We start from the raw sequence: 20,944 nt of genomic DNA on the forward strand, positions 1-20,944 counted from the left end.
CGTGCAATGAGAGCATGTGCTGATCACAGGCAGCATATGGATCTCTTCTGTTCGAAAACTTGTGAATACATCTGTTGGTTGCACATATTTACAGTAACCATCTATCATGGTCACACCCATTTGCAAGCTCTCCCCACTCCCCTGTACTTCTCTCTCTCTCTCTCTCTCTCTCTCTCTCTCTCTCTCTCTCTCTCTCTATACACACACACACACACACACACACATATTTACAAAGAATTTCTGTACTGGCACCTGTTGATTATGTTTGCTTCATAACTGGGTACGATGTGATTGCAAGCATCTTTCTAAACCAGGATGCATGCCGTGAGCTGTGTTGCTTTGTGGTTTTTAGTGGGGAGATGTCAAGGGGATCACAATAAGGCACACGGAGAGCTCTATGAAAGTAATTTATTGCAGTTTTCTGCGTAATTATGTTATGTTGGAGCCGAGCACTGGAAAGTTAGTATAATCATTAGCAGAGTGGTGAATGTTTTGATTGTCAGACAGGTTGTATATGATGCAAATATATGACTCAGAAATGATTTCACATAAACATTTTGCTTAACAGTAATCTGAGTCATAACCTCCAGCATAGAAAATAACAAGTTTCACAAAACATCTGTGCACTACGAGGATTTCAAACTTGTAACAAGCTTTTAAGAAATATTGCACAGCAAAATAGGTTGGAAGGATCAGGGAGTGGGGTGGAAAGAGAGACAAAAAGGGTGGAGAAGGACTGCAAGCTGCAGCTACATCATTCACTCCATTCCAAGCAGATTTCAAGTTAGAGTTCTTTCCCCAAGCGTCCAAGGCACCTGTTTCAGCACACCTGATGTGTGTGCAAGCCAAACAGGAACTGTGCTGGCAGACAATACTCCCAAGGGTTATACCAGGATCTAACAATGGCAGCAGCAGAAGATACGTGGGAAGAGCCCTGTGGATCAGGCCAAGGGGCCAACATTCTGTTCACACAGAGGCCAGCTAGATGCCCACAGGAAACCTGCAGATGAATGCATCAGCGCCCTCTAACTGTGATCCCCAGCAACAGGTGTCACACACATATTACCTCTGATGCTGGAAGTGATATATAGCTCTCAGGTCTAATAGCCATTAGTAACCTTCTCCTGCATGAATCTGTCCAATCTGCCAAACATGAGTAAGAACCCCATTGATAATTAGTACCTCTTTCTAGCAATGCCCTTCCTGCTTCCAGATAAATGCTACAGCAAGAAATCAGGAATAGGGACAACTACTTCTCTGAATGAAGTTCTTAAAGTAATGACTGTTTTCGAAATTATTTGCTCACAATAAAAGCAAAACAGACTAAAAACATAATTTGCCAGTCCACACATACCTATATTAGTCCTCCTTGGCCTGAAAGAATTACTTTTTTTTTTTTTGGTAAATCTTTTCCTGTTTAGTTAGCCTAAAGATTATTCTCACAAGGTACAGGTGAGGTGACCAAGTAACTGGCTATTTTCAAATGTGGATTAAATTCTTGTTTATCACTAAAAGAACACATTCTATATATCACAATCCAGACTGAGTTGCATAACTGTGACAATGAATAATTCAACTTTATAGTTAACCAGAAAACAAATAATTCTACTTATAGTCACCTTCTAAATACAAATGATGCATTCTTCTGAATGACTGACTATATGGCTTTTATAAGGAGTGGGGGACCTGTATTCTTTATCTTAAACAAATGCAATAAGGAAACTCTTTAGCATCCAGAGACAACAAATAAGAGGTCAGACTATAATTAGGTATTTAGAATACTAATTAGAAGGAAAGAAAATAGAAGAAATGATGGTAACTGCAAAATGAGCCCTCTTAACACGAGGTTTGATGAAATATCATTAATGCGATCAGCAAGTCCATGAATAGCTTTGTGAAAATAAGCACTAGGTGAACTGGGAACCTCGCTTGGAGGGGGGCACGGGATAGCAGCTAAAGGAGTATTAACCTTTTGCTTACCCATTGGGCCTCCTCCATCTTTTATCTGCAAAGGAAGAAAGTGCCACTCATACTAATGAAAGCTTTTCTCCCAATGAAAACATTGGGTGCAGGGTGGGGTGGACAGTTCCAAGTCAGAACTGCAGTGAAAACAAGGGTTAAATGCTTCCACAACATGGGGCCTGCCTTTTACCTTTTTGAAGCCATTCACACCACTGCTAATTGCATGAAGGACATATCTTTTGGCTTGGTCCTAGATCCCAATCCCTCCCATAAGCTCTGTAAAGCCTCGCAGGACGTTTCACAGGAGTCCTCTGCTCCCCATAGGAGAGACTAGAAATGTGTCTCCTAGTTACTTAGTTCAGTGGTGAATAACCACACTCTCTTCTAACTGGAGCAGTCCTTGAGCTGGGGTCCTTTTGAACTTGTCTTCATCAAAATGAATGTGCCTCCAAGGGCAATCTCAGAAGGTGGGGCTTGCTGTCCCAGGTTCCCTCATCATAAATCAGCAGGTCTCCTCAATCTAAAAAGGGCTCTGCAGAATTATCCTGTTCCTGCCATCCCTTTCCAAAGAGAAGGATCTGTCTGCCTTGGGGAGGTGGAAGGGGGATCCACAAGGTGGGCAGTAGAGTGGGAAAAGGGGGAGGAGTCAGGTGGCTTGAAAACCTCAATATGAAGGGAATCTCTAGTACAAAAAGGTAGGTGTTTGTTCCTGTATTCATTGTTTGAAGCTCTTATAAAAACAGCATATGTGATATTTCTTGTACACATGATGCTGGATGAAGCTTTAATTATTGTAATTTCATTGTAATGAGATTTTCTAGAATAAATGGCAGTACAGAAAGTCTTAAATAATAAATAAGCATGGTGGGACAAACTTGACTTTATGCTATCCAACAATGGCTACTGTCCTAATTTCTGTTTTCTGCTAGCAATCCCCGGATCTCCTTCTCTTCACAAACCACATTATAGTACATCTTGGTTCCTGCTTCCCCTTCGTTTTTAAAAGAAATGTCTCTATTCAGTATGTTCTCTTATCCCTCTGCCTCTTCAAGAAGTCATTTAGTGATGCAACAGTTTCATTTATCTTCTTTCTGATTAGGGTCCGTATTCAAAATTCTCAGTTGCTTTACCAGTTAGCAATAGCACTTTGAAGCTTTCTGTTCCCCTTATTCTATTTATTTCTTCTTTTCCCCTTGTAGACAGCTGTGTCATCAGTCTGAATGAAGTATGATCCTGGAGTCATGTCTGGCTCAGTCCCCTACGCAGGTGTTAAATCCCCATTTTGATAGCTAACTGGTTCTTTCACTTTTTTATGTCTGAAAAGTTGACATCTGACACATGTCTTAACAAATCTTAGTTTGAGCCTACACACTTGGACAGTAAACAACTCCTCAAATCCTTCTTTTACATGTCAATTCTCAGTGATATTAGGTATTTTTTTCCTTTGGTCTTGTGGTACTATGATTCCTTTTCCATCATGCAAATATAATCCCTCTCAAAGAAAGCATGTTCTAGGAATTCTCTTTTATCCAAGCACCCTGCAGAATGGCATGTTTTTTGTTGTCTAAATGCTGTTCTATGGATGTAGAACTCAATATCTCGAGTCAATACTTTCTTGGAGTGCAAGTACAGGGGCTTACTTGCACTGAGGGTGTGTAAAGTCTGGCCCTTAATGCTGTTGTTGCAGATACCATGTCCGAACATAAACTTTGCTTAGTAGAAGCCCATTCCTGCATGTATTTCTAGACCAGCCTTTCTAGGTTTGTTCCAGGCATTTCAAGTATGATCATTATCTTTAGCAGCACAGGTTACTGATATTTAGCAAATGCACAACTGTTTTGGTTCAGTTTCCACTTGAAACTTGTTTAGAAGTTACTTCAGTCTCACCTTAGGTTTTCATTTGGCCTTTTCCCATATTACCCACCTTAAAGGACAGAAACACAGAAAGTTTCCAGCAGGTGAACAACCCAGGACTTTAAAAAGGCAATGTCCTTTAACATGGGAAAGAGGAATTTTCAAAAGAGATAGAACATGTGGTAAAAGGCCATGTTTTTCCATATGATGCAATGAGTAGTTTTCATGCAGAGAAAATCAGCATTTACGATATACCAAAATCAGCAGAACTCCAAGAAAGGCATAAATTCCAAGGGAAAGCCATCAGTGGTGGGCCTCCACCTGCAGCCCCAATTTCTCAGTACCCATCTGTGCCTGCTCAAAATGAGATTAGTTCAAGGGTGGCCATGGGGCCAGTCCACCCTCCCATGGGAATGAAGATCAATCTGAGGGAGGGGATTTGGAGATGGGCAGTCTCTCAGATGGAGAACTCCAGCCTCCTGAGGAGGTGGCGCTAAAGGTCCTTCATCACAGCCACAGGGTGACCCAACTGGGGCTCAGAGTGAAGAACGCAGGCACACCCATTTCCATAGTGCCCCTCCTTCCTGAGACAGGCCCAGAAGGGTTCATAAGCAAAGCTTTGGGTAAGGGGGGGGGGGCCAGAGAGGGCTCAACATGTCACTTTGTGTATGCTCACAGACTTGTGTATGCCTAGAGACTTCTGTGTAGAATAAATATGCTTTCTGTTTTGTTGGGGAGGGAACACCTGGCTCATGACAGTTGGTCTGCTAGCACACCTCCTGGTTCTAGCAGATGACTCCAAGGCTGGCCAACAAATATTGTCACTCCCACACTGAGAATTATTTGAGTGACTAGAACAAATGTGAATGGATTGAAACAAATGGTTGGTATCTAAATAAAGGTGTTCTAAAAATTCCATCCAGGATTTTGAGTCTCGACCTGTCTTTCATTCCAGGTTACCAGTAATCTGTAACACCCAATCATAGCCAGTTTGGTTCTTACTAAATTAGAGAGACAATTTTGTTATTTTAACTTATATGCTTTACAAAAGCTGCCCATTCTTAAAGCCTGACACAGCACCCGGTATCTGTCATTTTAAAAGCATCCGCACAGGGGATCTCAATCTCCAAAGACACCATGAATTTGCTGTAATAGCAAGCTTTGACCTTTTATGCCTTACTGGAATGTGTCCAAAGCATTTGATGATGTGTGTCTTCCTTTCTCCTGTTACACATTTCCTGTGGCATCCACTGGACAAACAATGGTAAATGGCTACTTCATAAAATATCAAGTAGTATTTATCAGACAAATTTTCTCACCAACACATCCAGAAAAAGAGAAGACCATCATACATCCATTTATGAGTAAAGCTTTTCACTGTGAAGTTTAGCTAAGAGAAAATGAAGTTCTTAAGCTGACATTTATTTCCAAAAAGTCCTTAAACATAGCAAAAATGTAACTAAAACAGGATCAAACTTCAAGTAGGAGCATCCTTCTAGCACATTAAAATTTTGTGTATAAATACAACTGCAAGTACTATGTGGCCCTCCATCTCATGATACATCTCAATGTAGCCTCTCATGGCAATGAATAAAATGTTTGCATTATGATTCAACCATTATGTAAACACTTATTTAGAAGTTTATTCTAGCCACAAAATTCACATATCTGCCTCCTAGCAATCTGTTTCATCAAAAGCATTGTTCTAGCACTGCATATCCCTTTGGCTATATAAAGCTAGAACTAATTCATTACTTTTACTAGGAAAGAGGCCTTTTGATCTGCATTGTTCTGTTTTATTGCTATTCCTATTACAAATAATTGTGGCAGAAGCTCCCAGCCACGCTCCAGAAAATTACTGGTCTACTGTGTGGCACAGAAGAGTTTCTATGCATGATGCTTACTTCTGTGGTTTACAAAGGTTGTGCAAACAAGAAATGTGCATACACGCTGTACCAAAGCACCCATTGTGAATTACCATGGCAGAAACAAATTGCTACGTGTTTTATTTTTTCACTGGCCATGTTTGCAAACTATGGTGATTAAGTCTAAATTGGCTGTTATTAGTGTCACATAGCATATTGCCCAGTGGTCCAAGAACTAACAGGTCATAAGAACCTATGGCTTTTAGCACAAAGAACTCCACTCCTATTCCGAAAAATTTACAGCTCCAAGTTGTCAGTCAGAAGACCACCAATTACGATTAATAAAAACCCACAGCCCTGCTAAAAATGGGCATTCTGGTTTTCAAAGTAAATCTAAAGTATACATCATCTTGTCTGACACACATTTCTCTAGAAACATAGTAATGTGAAAACAGAGGAGTGACTGGCCTCAGTTTTGGTTCCCTTGCATTGACTGCCAATTCCTTTCTGGACCCAGTTCAAGGTGTGCTACTTACCTTTAACCCTCTAAACTGTCTGGGAGCAGCCTATTTACCAGACTTCTTCCAAATACGCCATGCCAGTTATTAAGCTCAGCTGATGGGTACCTGCATTTCTCCTTTCACTGTACAGGCACACCCTGCTGATGGGATCAGTTTGTCTCCCCCACCCACCCACCATCCATCTTTCAGTATTGGTTGTACACATATATTTATACAGACATTTATGCTGTGTAAAAACTGCATCTTTTTAACTGGATGTTCTTCTTCCGGACTGATGAGGATGTTTTGGGGTTGCTGGGTTTTTATTCATGATGATACAATGCATTAAACATTCCTTTGAGAAAAGCTGCAATTTGAAGTATATAACAGGGCCCGCTCCAGGCTTTTGCAGGTACCCATGCAAGAGACTTTCACTGACAAATGCAGGTGCCTAGCAGGAGATCTGCCACAATCTCAACTAAAGAGTACCAGTCACTTTTGCAAAAGTGAATCTATCCTTCTGCCTGGTTCCTGATTCCTTAGAGAGCAGCAGGGGAGCTAGAGAGACACCACAGAGGCAACAGTTTAGCATAGCCATTCCTCTTTTAATCTGAAATGCGCCTTCTCTACTAGTGCCTTTGTCCCCAGGAGAGCAGTGGGCAGAATCTGTTACACTCTGCCCTGAAACTTGGGTCACTGGGCATCCCTGTGTCCGTGGGGGCCAAACAACACCAGCATTTTACCCCTGCATGAGGTTTGCTCATGTGGCATACAATACTCTTCCCAACCTTTGCCCTGACACTATTTCTCCCCCTTCAAAATACCCCCCCAATCTGATTTCACAATGAGTTTTTCAGGGACTGCAGTTGTGAATCGTCCAATTTAATGGTTGAACTCTTCGCAGCTGAAGTGGCTTTAAGTCTGTAGAACCTATATACCAAAATTCCTTCACCCACCCCAGTCCTTCTCCTTGTTCCCTTCCCTGCTTTTTCCTCACATGGATTTTTCTTCTCAGCCGCTTTTTGGCAGACAGATGGATGCAGCCTATCAGTGAGAGGAGGCTGGGGATCTAATGCAATCATTAAGTATTAAAATAAGGCAAGAACAAAGCAGCAGTATTCCTGTACGGTAAGTAACCTTGTGTGTTTAACAACTGTATCCCCTTCAACGTGCAAAAGAGAAGCCACTTTGCAATAAGAAACTGTACATTGCTATATACAAACAGCTATATGAAATGCTATTTTTGAATTGGACTCCTGTGGAATAAGGGAAGAAAAGCCCCGCCTGACAAGTCAAGGGAATGGCAGCTACCAGAGCTAACTCAATATAAAGTAAATGTTGGTGTGATACATGTTTATCCTTTTCTTATACAGTTTATAAAAAATAATTTAAACAAATCATTACCTCTAAAGCCACTGCTCAGTTGCTTTGAACTAACATGAAAGGGTTTCTCCTTCCCCAGTAATTAAGTAATCAAATATCTGTCTAGCTCCAAGAGGTGAGGACTGGTTGTGGGTAAGTGAGCTCACCATCCCTGCCATGTGGCTAGATTGTCCATCCTATTCTCATTCCTTCCATCAGGAGGAGTGCAAGAAAGTTAAGGATTGATTGTGGAAGAGGCTTATGGGGGAAAGAGCCAATTCTTTTTTATAACCAAGGGTCTGGTTTCCAAACACTGCCCCTTTGAGAATTCCACTTCTCAATATTCTGAAGGTGTTTTTAGCACTTTCAGATGTGCCTATGGAAGAGAAATCCATGGCCATCACAGAATCACAGAACAGTTGTGTTGGTAGGGGCCAAGAAGACCATCGAGTCCAGTCCCCTGCTAGTGCAGGATGCCAGTTACTCCACCAAATCAATATATGCATACAATTGAGGATGAGAATTACTAAGCTGAATATCTTGCTCTTGTCTTGATAGTGTGATATCTTGCTCATCCAGCTCTCTCTAGAACTACAGCACCTGCACGTTCCAGCTGGGAAGGATGGTGCAGCAAACAGGTTCCTCAGCACCCAACCAGCCTGCTCTCGTGTGACTGGGCTGCAGAACCTCCGTGCTGCAGAGGTTCAGGCGTGTTCCAATACTCTTCAAGCATATTTTCTCTTCTAAAATGAAAGAGATTGTGCCACAGTTTCAGGTGAGAAGGGAGATGAAGTGACTTCAGGCAACAGCAGACCCCCTTCTCTTCTTTTTGTGCCTGCAAAGTTCCACAATTCTGAATCTACAATGGGAGAAATAGCTTGTGTGAAACTGAGTATGTGGGATGGAATAAGGGGACAAAGAAGGGTGGGAAAGAAGCACAGGTGAGTGGACTCAGGAGGTTTGCAACAACCATCTGAAGGATTAGTCACATCGTTATTCGAAGTATGCATTCAAAGCAGCTGTGCACATTCCTTGCCAATCAGAGGCACAAGAGGAAAAAATCAGGATAGTTTTCCTCTGCCTTTTCCTGTGTTGTTTCCTCTGTACATGATCCTGCAGGGCAAACTACACGTGTGCCATGTGTCCCACACTCAAGTCTGTGGGCAATGCATTATTTTCTTTAACAAGGTAATGATTATATTTTTATTCCACCCTTCTTCCACCAAGCATAGAGCACAGTACTCCCCTCATCCATTGTGCTCTATAGCAACACCAAGGGATGGGTTAGTCTCAGAAACAGTAGCTGATCTAAAGTCACCCGCAATCTCTCCAGCCAAACCTACTTGCTCGTAGCTCAGCAGTAAAATCATTATAACACACTGATGCTTTGGATTGGGGGTGTTCAGTACAGATGCCAAGGAACCTGTGGGTATTCTCTATGACGGTGGTTCCCAAACTGTTCTGCAGAACCCTAGGGTTCAGCAAAAGCCTCACAGGGGTTCTGCGAAAAATCTCAAAAATTAAATTTAAAATGGATTTTACAATGAAACCACACAAGTCCATCAGTTGGGGTCCAAGCAGCAAACAAAAAAACGTTTGGTTCCAAGGATTCTGTTGCATAGTGTTGGAATAATCAAAATAATTCATTGGGGATATTACCACATAATCACATAATTCATTTGTTATATTTAAAGTGTATTCTCTCAAACCTACTACATTATGTAAAGCACTCAGGCAACAGGAGCCTGAAGAAAGGAAGGAAGTTGTGGGTTCACAATGCTTAGTAAGAATTAGGGATGGTTAGGGTTCCGAGGGAAAAAATATCTTCAGAAAGGTTCTATGACCAAAAAAGTTTGGGAACCGCTGTTCTATGGCACCCACAAAGAGGTCCCCAGCATAGTGCCTGCAGGCACCCAATCCTTCCCCTTTCCATTCATGTGCATGGATTTCTATGAAATGCATACAACTTTCCAGCAATCATACATAGGCTTCAACAAAAGCAGACCAAACACCCAAATAATTATCCATTTGAAGGTAGTATCTATATGCAACCCATTCAATATAGAAAGCACTAAAAGGTTCTCCATCTAGTCCATTATAAGTAGTAAAGGTTTATATTTCCATTGTTGTAATGTCAGTCTTTTAGCTGTCAAAAGGGCACAGAGAATCCATTCACACTGACCATTTGTTGATTTTTATGCAGCCGGTAAGCAATTTAAAAGAATATCTACATCAGTAAATATTAAAGACTGTTCCAATGAAATTTATCTGTGTAATAACCATACTTTGAAAGGCAGTAACTACTGTACACTGCTAAAACATATGTTTAAAAGAAGCATTTGCTGCATTGCGCCACCAGCAATTAGCCAAATTAGACAATTCCTTATTAAACAGAAATTGTGACACTTTTTTTGCTAAGACTCAGATAAAGATCTACAGATGCAATAGGTAGCTGCTAAAATGGAATTCGCTGATTAGCATTTTATAGTGATGCCCACTACAGATTTTCAAATTTCCAAATGTTTTTATCTGTCCAAAAAAACCCGAACAGCAAATATATGTCATCATATGTAAACTGCAGAGATTAGCAATTTCCAAATTAAGTGCTGTGTGAATGTGTCTTTCTAAAATATAAATATGCCAAAGTGTTTAAGAACCTTTGCTCTGGGATCAGATAAACCTTGTTTTTTAATGGAAAAGGTACATTTACTTCAATAGACATTATGTCACTCTTTAGCCTTTGAGTAAACAGAGCATCTAACTTCTTTACCACTAGGTAACTATAATACTGAAATTGGCAAGATAAGTATTTTGCATGTGCACCTGTGCAGGGCAAGTTTGCTAAAACCATCAATCCATATAGCTTAGGTATTAAATAACACACCAACAGAAAACTAAAATCCATGCATCCCTACTACTAAGTTCACTTTCTTTTCCAGAAAAAAAAATAAGAAAATGGAGCATTTAAGCCTGACTTCTGAAATGGTACATCAAAAAAGTCTCATCAACACTGTCTGGGTGAGTTTTCACAGCTGCTCAAACTCTCCATAATGTTGACCTGCTGCATAGATTTGTAATCCTGTGTTTTCCACTCTGGCTGTCATTCTCTGTCAATCTTACTTGCTGCTACACAATCTGTCAGGACTGAAAATGTTAAGTAACTGCAAAATTACTTGTACACATAAATAAGTATTAAAGAGGAAGAATTCCAGGCATTTGTTCATCAAAAACTGACAAATGTGATGCTGGCATTTAGGGGCTTTGAACTATTTCTCAGGATCTGTAGTTGGAAATCTTGGTAAATATCTGGGACACACCACTAGGCATTACTTCTCTGTACGGGACAATGCCATTGGCAGTATTACATGATAACTAATACTTTGTTTTCACCTTTAAAACATCACTCTAACAATAAATAAATGTTCCTAACCACTAGTCTAGGTTAAAGATAATACCACTAATCCTTGTCAACACTCTGGAAAACTTCTGTCCCTTTTACATCCAACTTGCGAATTTTATATAATCTCAGATCCTGACAACCTGGTGGGGAGGAAGGAAGAAGAATCCTTGGTGGTCCCCTCCATGCTTTAGACTACAGTCCCCATAATCCCTGACTACAGGCCTTGCTGAGGTTTATAGTCCAAGTTGTAGTCCAAGCTTTGTGGAAGTACCAGGCTTCTAATTAGTGTCTACAGACAGAGCATTCCAAGAGTGCTCAGTTAGGTTAGAGAGTGATGTGATTCAAAAACCAAGGAGGAAAATAGGAGGCACAAGTTTGCAAGGTGCAAAGTTTAAAGCCCTAAATGGCTTGGGTCCTGGTTACCTGAAGGAGCGCTTACATCCATATATGTCCAGCCGCCCCTTGAGATCAGTGGGAGAGGCCCTTCTCTGGGAACCCTCCGTGAAGGAAATTAGGAGGGTGGGTACTCGGAGGAGGGCCTTCTCTGTGGTGGCGCCTAAGTTATGGAATGCGCTCCCCAGAGAGGTCCGCCTGGCGCCGTCGTTATTTGCTTTTCGGTGCCAGGCGAAGACCTTTTTATTTAAGCGGCATTTTAACTGTTAGTATTATTTGATCTTATCTGGCCAGGGCGGCTTATTTTATATTGTATTTTTTGTATTATTAATGTTTATATTTATTGTAATTTATATTATAATTACTTTTATTTATTGTTGTAAGCCGCCCCGAGGCTTCGGCGAATGGGGCGGCATAAAAATGTTTTAATAAATAAATAATAAATAAATAAGGTCTTCAACACGCAAGTCCTGATAACATCTTAAGTAGTGCAAGTGCTTACAAAATAATCTTTGCTTTCAAGTTTAATGCAAATTACATAAATCAACTGTTAAATATTTAGCATATTTATTTAATAACAACACACTAAGCACTGAACAGAACCAGAAATATGAGTTCATATCATTGGACATCATTTCACCACCTACCTATGCGCCTATTTTGATGCTCAATCTACAGTGAAAGCATCAAGCAGTACCACTTTATCTAAAATATCTAAATTAGTGCAAGTGTGTTGTGTTCCATTAAATATATCCTTGCAATAGATTTCTGATAGGCAGCTGAATAATGAACACTTCAATTTTTGCAAACAAGCAAACATCTAAGTGTCATGCATTCCTGTTGAAATTATGAGTACAGTAAGCCCTGCTATTTTTTTTATACAAGCCAGATAAACTCATGCCAAGCACCACAATTCCCATTGCTGTTGCTATGACGTTTCAGTTCACATCTTGAATCCCCTGCCCCTGCAAAAAAAATGGGTGGGGGGAGAGAAGATTTTTTCACATTGCATTACAATTTGTCTTTTTCCCTCATGCAAAGAACCCAAGGTGACTTATGTGGTTCTCCATTCCATGTTTTAATGCTCACAACAACCCTGTGAGGTAGGTTAGGCTTACGGTGAGCAACTGGCCCAAAGTCATCCAGTGAGCTAGAACCCGGATCTCCCAGGTCCGCAGTCCATCACTTTGGGTTGTGAAGCCAGTCATGTCTGTCTCATGAACTTTTTGACTATGTTTACAGCACATGTTAAGCCATGGAGGCTGGGGGTGACAGTGTCACAGTGGGGTTTATACTGGTGTTCAGGAAAACTGATCACACCCTAGTGTGTTGACTGAAGCCAGATAATATGCCAAGCCACAGCTCTGCTCAAGAGGCACCAGCTGATGTCAATCAGGAACGCCCACGGGGCACTTTGCACAACTGTCACCAGTTCTTTCCATGTTCTTGCCAATGCTGGGCAGAGGGGAAGTAGGGTTACTCATACGCGATCTCCCCACTTCCTGATACCACGGCGGCGGCAGCACAGAGGAAAACCTCCAGGTTCCAGCATATACCACCCCTTCAACCTCCCTCAGGCCTGGGAAGGCAGTGCACAGTGAAGGAAGCATGCACATGCTCTCACTTCCTCAAAGGAAGCAATGCCAAATGGCTAGATCCCACAGCAGCAGGTGAGGAAGGCTGCTCTCCTTGCCTTCCTTGGAAGCCCAGTGTGAAGGAGCTTGTGCCACCCACCCCCTCCAGCTTTTCTGCCCCACACTCCAGCCAATGCTGGAAGGAAAGCAGGGCAGGGAAGCAGATGACAGCTGCCAACACTGCCTCAGCACTCCAAGACAGTGTCCCCAGGAGACTGCCTGGGAGGCTGAGGGTGGGGGGGGGGGGAGGTGTCCTGAGAACCCCTGCTGTGCCAATCACTACATCTGATTGAAGAGGTCAAGTCAAGAAAACCATGACCCAGGAGAAAAAGAAAGGTAGATAGCATGAACTGGAGAAAAGCTTTGCAAGATCAGAACACTGAAACCTCCCACTGGTTCAAGGAATTTTATAGGTTATACTGTTTCCTTACCAATTAATCCCACACCCCACCCACATCTCGCAATGCTTCAGACCACATTTGATGGTGCCATAGAAGTCTCCATAGCTACTTCTAGACAGAAGATTTCTAATAATAACAATCAAAAGGCACTGTGCAGCTATTCCATCTTTTCTTTCATAAAAGATTCTATTTCTGTGGAAAAGAAGCAAGGAAAAGCAATGGGAAAACACTGGCTGATTTCAAGTGGATAAACCCCCTGTAAAATTGTGAAAATTTTATTTAATTACTCTGCAGAGTGATTAAAGTTTCACCTGGAAGTACCCTTTATTTTTGGCCAGCTCATGGGTTCAACATACTGGGTGTCTATGTGAACTAGGCTGGCATAACAAAACTGCAAATTCCATAGGACTATAAGCATCCATATGGTTTAAAACAGAATGGAGAAATATGTATAGTATATGATTGCTGTGCTGACGAAGTGAAAAAAAGAAAAAGAGAAAGCTGTTTTGCAGCTTCAGCTTGAACATTCCAAGATGAAGTTGTTGGATATTACAGTGATCCTCATCCCCAGTAATGTTTCTGCCTCAAAATCTAACATGTTGACCCTGGAAAGAGCATCCCTCACCTGGACAGGTGGTGGATCCAGACGGAGGTGCGGCACACCAGCCAGAGTGTTTTTGGTGAAGCTGTTCAGGAGAGGGCCTTAAAGTACCCCGGCAGCTACAGCAATCCTTGGTATTTAGTAGCTGGTTAAGTCTTTCACAGATACATTTCCTATACAAGTTAATGAAACTCTAATTACCAGCCATCTTTAAATGTGTCTCAGCAGAGCATTCATTTTCTTTCTCGTGCTTCTGCCGCCAACTGAGGGTGTTTTATTAATTGCTGCAAACGTACCATTGGATCAGATTTGAAAACATGAGGAATGTTCAGCCGGGCATTTCAACACCACAGTCACTGCAGAAACCATTTCCTGCATCATTATCATGGTTCTACTATTTAACCTAATGATCAACATCTTTCATGAGAACATCTTTTTTTGGGGGGGGCGGGGGGGTGAATGACAAACTCTCATACGAATGTTCTCTCCGAGTCTCACAATTTCACAGTGAAATTTATTTTCATTATTTCCTCCTTTCACCACAAAGTACCCATTCCTGCAATACTTTCCAAATGCTAGTATCTTTTTTAAAATCCCATTTTAATCATGCTTGTTTCAATGGCCAACTGAAGGCCAGACTGGGGAAAGTCTCCTGGGATAGGTTACTGGAAGGCAAGGGAGTTGAGGAGGGGTGGGTGGCACTCAAAAGGGAGGTCTTGGAGGCACAAGCCTTGACGATACCTCTAGTTATAAAGGCGGGGAGGCGGAGGAGAGCGCCGCCATGGAAGTGAAAGGAGGTGGCAAGAGGGATTAGACGCAAGAGGAACCTCTGTAGGAAATGGGCACTGGGGCAAATAGACAAAAGGGTATATTGGGAGGAGGCCCATCACAGGAGGATTCTTCGCAAGGCTAAGGCTGATTATAAGCTGAAACTTGCAAATAATATCAAGAGCAACAAAAAGGGCTTCTATCAGCATGTAAATAGCAAAAGGAAGGGGGGACAGGTAGGTGGACCACTTAATAACTGGATTATTATGGTCAGTTTTGGGCCCCTCATTACAGGAAAGATATAGCCAGGTTAGAGTCAGTGCAGCGTAGGGCCACAAGGTTGGTGGCCGGTTTGCAGGGGATGCCGTATGAGGCAAGACTGAGGGAGCTGGGTCTCTTCAGCCTGGAGAAGAGGAGACTCAGAGGGGATCTGTCGGTGACATACAGGTATGTGAGGGGATGTCACATGGAGATGGGTAGAGACCTGTTCTCCCCTGCAGAGGAAGGCAGGACGTGCTCCAACGGAGCAAAGCTCAGGGAACCAAGGTTCCATTTAGATGCCAGGAAGCACTTCCTGACAGTCAGGACCCCGAGGGTGTGGAATGGGTTCCCACAAGAGATCGTTGAGGCCCCATCGGTGAGGGTGCTCAAAGACAGGCTAGACATGCACATGGTGGGCATATTGTGAGCGGAGCTGGCTGGAGCCGGGGGTCAGACTAGATGGCCCAGGAGACCCCTTCTGACTCGCTCTGTTTCTACGTTTCAATAGAATTCCTTCTACTTCTGCACTCATCTTTCTGGTACATTCCAGCTGTCAACCAATATTCCTTAGAAGGATTATCATGGATAACTTACATGCGATCTGCATCAGTCTTTAACATGACTCACTATTGTGCAATCTACTTTCCTCTGGATTCTGCACTGTGATGCATAACTAGTGGAATGGAAGGCCTTTCTAGGAAAACCAGGTACTTCTACACCATTCCTCCAAATGAATCCAAGGCCAGGAAGCACAGACTGTGTTGTCACTGACTGCTGACTCTCAGCCACTTGACCATGAGAGGAATAAGCATTGTCTGAAATATTGCATGCATCCAGAAGCTAAGGAACAGCCTGCCCAGCCCCTAATGCCGGAGCTGCCAAGATAAGCCCTCTAAAGTTTTTACAGCAGAAACCAAGCATCAAACTACTTGGTTTGTAGTGGCCTTTTGAGTTGAGTACAAAAATGTTGGTTAGTAAGTCTCAACAAAGCTTTTTTCTCCCCTATTTATGAGTCCCACTGAACTCCTAAAGCTTACCTGGGATAATTCAGGTAATATTTGCTTCTGCAGAGAAGCACAGGTTATTTGTGCTGTTGAGCTTTGCTTTGCTTTGCACTTCCCTCAACAGTTTCAAATTAATGCAGCCTTTGGGGGAGAAGAAATCAAGTATTTCAAGTTGATAAGTTATACTCCCTCTTTCATTTAGGCTTGACTTGAAGAAAGAAAATCTCCTCCTTCCTCAATCATGATTTTTAAAAAGCAGCATTTGCATCTATATTGACATAGGCACTGAACACTTCCCCAACTGATCAGCAGAATCCTACACGTTTGGGAAGGATGACTGGGAATGAGTTACTATTAAGAATATTTCCATACACAGGAAAGATAGATCCTAGTTTTCTAGGCAATATGTCTTCAGTCATACATACTCACCATGTCTGGGGCATGCTGAAATTGCAGGATTTTTTGGGGCTAAATGTATGTAAGATTGTGCTGTTAATATTCAGTCTAAATTACGAAACTGGAATGTGTGAAATGCACTGGAATATGTTGGTGTAAGGATTACTCGAAAGAAAGGATTCCCCAAAGGAGGTGATAGGTTAGAAGTAGGGAATATGTTTTGCGTTTGGCTGGTTCAAACTTCTTTACTAGCAATAAAGAAAAGCAGGTGGCATTACTGAGGAAAACCCCTGCTTGAAATCTAGAAGAGACACTGTCCGTCAAGAACGACAATACTGACCAAGGACAACCAATGCTATGATAGCAGGAAGCAGATGGACTGTTCAGAAGCACACCTAGCAGGAGGGGAGTTCTCATCGCTAATCCAACGGACTGCAGCAGGTTAATAAAGCGATCCTATGCGTATTTACTTACTCTGGGTACTCAGGAGAGTGTAAAGGTGCTTCTCCCCACTTTTTTCTTGTAAAATAAGCTTTGACAGTTATCTTTCTTTAAAAGGGTAATTTCTGACATGACAAGGAGGGGTTAGACAGGAGTATCACTATCCAAGGAAGGAAACATTTTTGCACTTTACTGGAGTCTAAGGAAAAAATGCAAACGGTGCACCAGCCAGTGGACAATCAGGCAAACAAAGAAACAATGAAAAATCTTTCCAGGAAGAGGGTGTAAATCATACCACCACCCCTTTTTTTTTACAAACAAAGAGCAGTTGCACTCTGGTTTGTCTTGATGCCCGTTAGGATAGCCCTGGGAAGACCAAGTGGGGAGGAAGGAGCCAAGATCCATTCAGCCTGACTGTCTGTTGAGCACACCATGGCTTGTCTGCACAGCAACCAGCTCCCTGTAGCTTACTGCCAGGGTGGGGTGTGTTCCTGTACAAATGCACACACTCTGTTCAATAGCTCATATGCCAAAGCATGAGAGGAGCACAGCCCAAATGTTTTATTATTGCACAGGCATGCCACAGAAAACAAGCCTTGTTTCAAGCTGGCATTTACTTAAGAAGGCCTTTCCCAACCTAGTGTCCTCCAGATCTGTGGGGCTACAATTCCCACCATTCCCAACCAGCAAAGCCCTTGTCCATGCCAGATAGGGATGATGGGAGTGGTAGGCCAAATCATCTGGAAGGTACTAGGTTGGGAAAGGCTAGTTCACATAGTCAAGACATAAATGCAAGATGCATTTGAAAAAAGCAGCGCCTGGATAGAATTCTGACACCAGTCATCCTCGGCTGGCCAAAGAAACATGTAATAGTACCATGGTCAGTACCACAAGTGCACAGAACTAAAGATCAGCAGCTTAGAAAAAGCACAGACATTGACTTGAAGTAACTGACAAGCAAGGGATCTGTGGCAACAAAATGATACAAACCACATTATGATGCTCCTAGTCCATATGAACACAACCCTGCATGAATAACATTTTCTCAAGGATTACAGAAACAAGCAGTTTGTACGGTCACCAAACAGCTGTGATTTCATATGGCACGCCAGGTTAGTCCACTGGTTCATCTAGTCTGGTGTTTGCTCAAAGCAGTAGCCTCTCCTTAACTGGGGCTGAACACAATGTAGGAAAAGCCATGCTGAATCAGACCAAAGCCCCATCTAGTCAAATTTTCTATTCCCACAGGTGGTGGTTGTTAGTCCACAACAGCACATGAAAGCAAATGAGCCTTCCCATTCATGTTCTCCATCAACTGGCTTTGAGAGGTATATTCCTCTTATGCTGGAGATAATAATATAGCCATCATGACTAGCTTTCCCCTCTACCTTGTATACTCCCCTTTGCAAGCCATCCAAGTACTAGCATCAACAGTCAGGACTCTATGCATCCAAGCAGGGAATTTCGAAGTCTTTGAATTACTGGATACACCCTACGCAGTGTCTTTTTAAAGGGGGCACAGGGATTAATTCCCCAAAGCCTCACCCCTGGGGAGGGACCATGCATCCACAGCAGCACTGCTACCTGGTGACCAGCTCTTTTTTTGCAGAAATGTGTCCTCATAAACAGAATGGAAGCTACCACTAAACAAAATAGTGGTACTAGCCTGCTTTTGACACAATGACAATAAGCAATTTGGCAGCAGCTCATGGCTACAGCCCAGCCCAGCCCAGCCTAGTCAGGCATACTGTGTGGACTCAGTGAGCATGGGCACCATCACAGAGACTTATCACAGTGCCCCCCATTTGTGGGGCCCTGAAATGAACCATGTGCACCAGACCTCTCTGTGCCTCAAAAGGTTCCTAGTCTTACAGAGTTATAAGCTTCTAAAATATGCTTCCATTTGAGAGCAGCCTGTTATATAATACAGATGCTGGTGAAAGAGAAGCCAAAGTCCCCTTCTGCTTCGGAGAACAGTGGTCCATTGATAACCAGAGCTAAAGTAGCTGTTTAGTAGCTGCATGCACAAATATATATCTGGGGCCTTCCCCTACCCCAAGAAAGGGATCCATCTAAAAACAGAGGAGCTGGATGCAGTTCTCCACTTGTGCATCTCGGGGCTTGCACGCACATTATATTCCATCCCTTGGCCCGGCACCTGTCAGCTCCATACAACCGCAGGGCAACTGCTCAAACTGCACCCAGCTCAACGATGCGATGTGAACTCGGTTGGGAGCTGGAGCTCACCCACAAGTGAGACCCGGCACCCAGCGTGGCGCGACTCAAACGCACTTCGGGCCTAATAAGTCCAGGCGGGGGCGGGGGGGCGAGACTTCCAGAGGAGGAGGAGATCCCGCAGCTGGTCGCGCTCCCAGCCCTCGCGTGCAGACGTGCACAGACGCACGCGACCTGCCAACAGGTGCTGGCCGGGGACGCCGCAGGCCCCGCCCCTTCCCCATCCTCGAGCTCACCCAGGTTGACGAAGCTCATGACCATGTCCGCGTCGCTCAGGAAGGCGCTGTCCTGCGGGCTGGCCAGGGCGGGGGCGCCGCCGGAGGGCCCCGCGTGGGAGCTCAGGAGGGCCTTGCGCTGCAGCGGGGGCGCGGCCGGGGAGTCCCGCTCGTCGTCCGCCGCCTCCTCGCTGGAGAGGGCGTTGTACAGATCCAGCATGAAGAGTGGCGCCGAGTTGAGCCGGCTCGGAGGCGGCACCGGCGGCGGCCGCCGCTGCTCTTGCTGCGGAAGGGGAGCGACGTCGGGCTGGAGCTGCTGCAGCCCGTGCGCGGGTCGCGGCCGGTGAGGCAAGCCCAGCACGGAGAGGATTTCCTTCTGCATCTCGCGCTTTTCGTGAGACTTGAGGCGCCGGTAGAGGAAGCCCGCCGTGGAGGAGGCGGAGGTCGCGGGGGACGCGGAGACTGGCGCCGGAGGCTGCTCCTTGCCGCCCGCGGGAGCCAGCACCGGCGGCGGGGAGCCGCCGCCGCCGCAGCTCCGGCTGCTGCTGCACACCAGCGCCCACCACCAGAGCCAGCGCAGCCTCAACGGCATCGCTTTCCCCGCCTCTCCTACCTACCTACCTACCTACCTGCGCCTCGCTTTAACTTAAGACCGAGGCTTGCCTGGGGAGCGCGTGCGCGCTCCCGCCCGCTCTAGCGCTCTCCTTGCTTTCCCACCCTCCCGTCCCTCGGGGTGGGGGCGCTAATTCATTCGAGGGGGAGGGGAAGGGTGGGGGCCTTCCTCCTCGCAACGAGCCCCATAGCCCGCTTTTTGCCCTACCCCGCGGAAGCGCCGCCTCCGCCGGGGAGACACACTGACGCTGCTCAGGTGCAAGGTCCCTCGCCCCTTCCTCCTCCTCCTCCCGCTCCTCTCATGCGCAAGCCTGCTCGCCTTGCTGCAGCGCGGGACCCCCGCTCGCCCAAGGGTCCAACTGACTCGGCGTGCGCCTTTCCAGCCGGCGGCGTGCTTGCCCCCTTCCCTCCGCTTCGCAGCCGCCGCCTGCTCGCTTCGTGCCCCTCGCAAAAGCGCAGTCCGCGCGCGCAGGGAAGAAAGCCCTTGCTGAGCAGGAGGGGGGTGGGGTGGGAAAAAGCAGCAGCGGGGGACAAAAATGCCCCAAATGGGGATGAAAGCAGCCTCCTCCCGCCTGCCCTTTCCTGCTTTTCTTCCTGCCTCCCTGCGAGGCAGCAGTCCTCGCCAAACAGCGGCGTCCCCGGGCCGGAGAGAGGGAGCTTCAAGGCAATCCCAATTGCGCGCGCTCTCCCGTCAGCCCGGGCAAGCTCGAGCCACTCATGTGAGCGGCGGCGGCGGCGGCTCGCAGGTACCACCATCCAGCTGGAGAAGCGCCCGCCTCCCCCTCCTTTGATGGGCAGCGGAGGGAACGATTAAAGAGGCTCTCGGTCCCTGTCCGTCACGGCTGAAGCCTCTCCTCCCCAGGAGGGGGCGTTGCCTCCTGCGAGCTCCCTCGCTGGCTTCCACTTTTGCTCCTGCTCATTCCCAGAAGACGACAGGCAGCAAGGACTGAAGCAGCCCCGCAGCGAGCTTGCTGCCGAAATGGAAATACAAGTGCAGAGAGAGGAGCTTGCGCTCGGTTTTTCTCTTGTCGCGGCTAGAA

At 44.8% G+C, this 20,944-nt stretch overlaps 1 protein-coding gene across 1 annotated transcript in view; it reads right to left on the minus strand.

The window, feature by feature from the left end:
- BMP6 (bone morphogenetic protein 6) overlaps positions 1–19,895 on the minus strand; it is a 125,301-nt gene extending 105,406 nt beyond the window's left edge. Inside the window, exon 1 of the mRNA XM_044455025.1 lies at positions 19,314–19,895. Within this exon, the coding sequence (XP_044310960.1) occupies positions 19,314–19,884 (571 nt within the window). The 5' untranslated portion in view covers positions 19,885–19,895. The remainder of the gene's footprint in view (positions 1–19,313) is intronic.
- Between the last annotated feature and the right edge of the window lie 1,049 nt (positions 19,896–20,944).

The sequence above is a fragment of the Varanus komodoensis genome, unplaced genomic scaffold (genome assembly GCF_004798865.1).
Source record: "Varanus komodoensis strain SLA01 unplaced genomic scaffold, ASM479886v1 scaffold8, whole genome shotgun sequence".
In the NCBI taxonomy this organism is placed as follows: domain Eukaryota; kingdom Metazoa; phylum Chordata; class Lepidosauria; order Squamata; family Varanidae; genus Varanus; species Varanus komodoensis.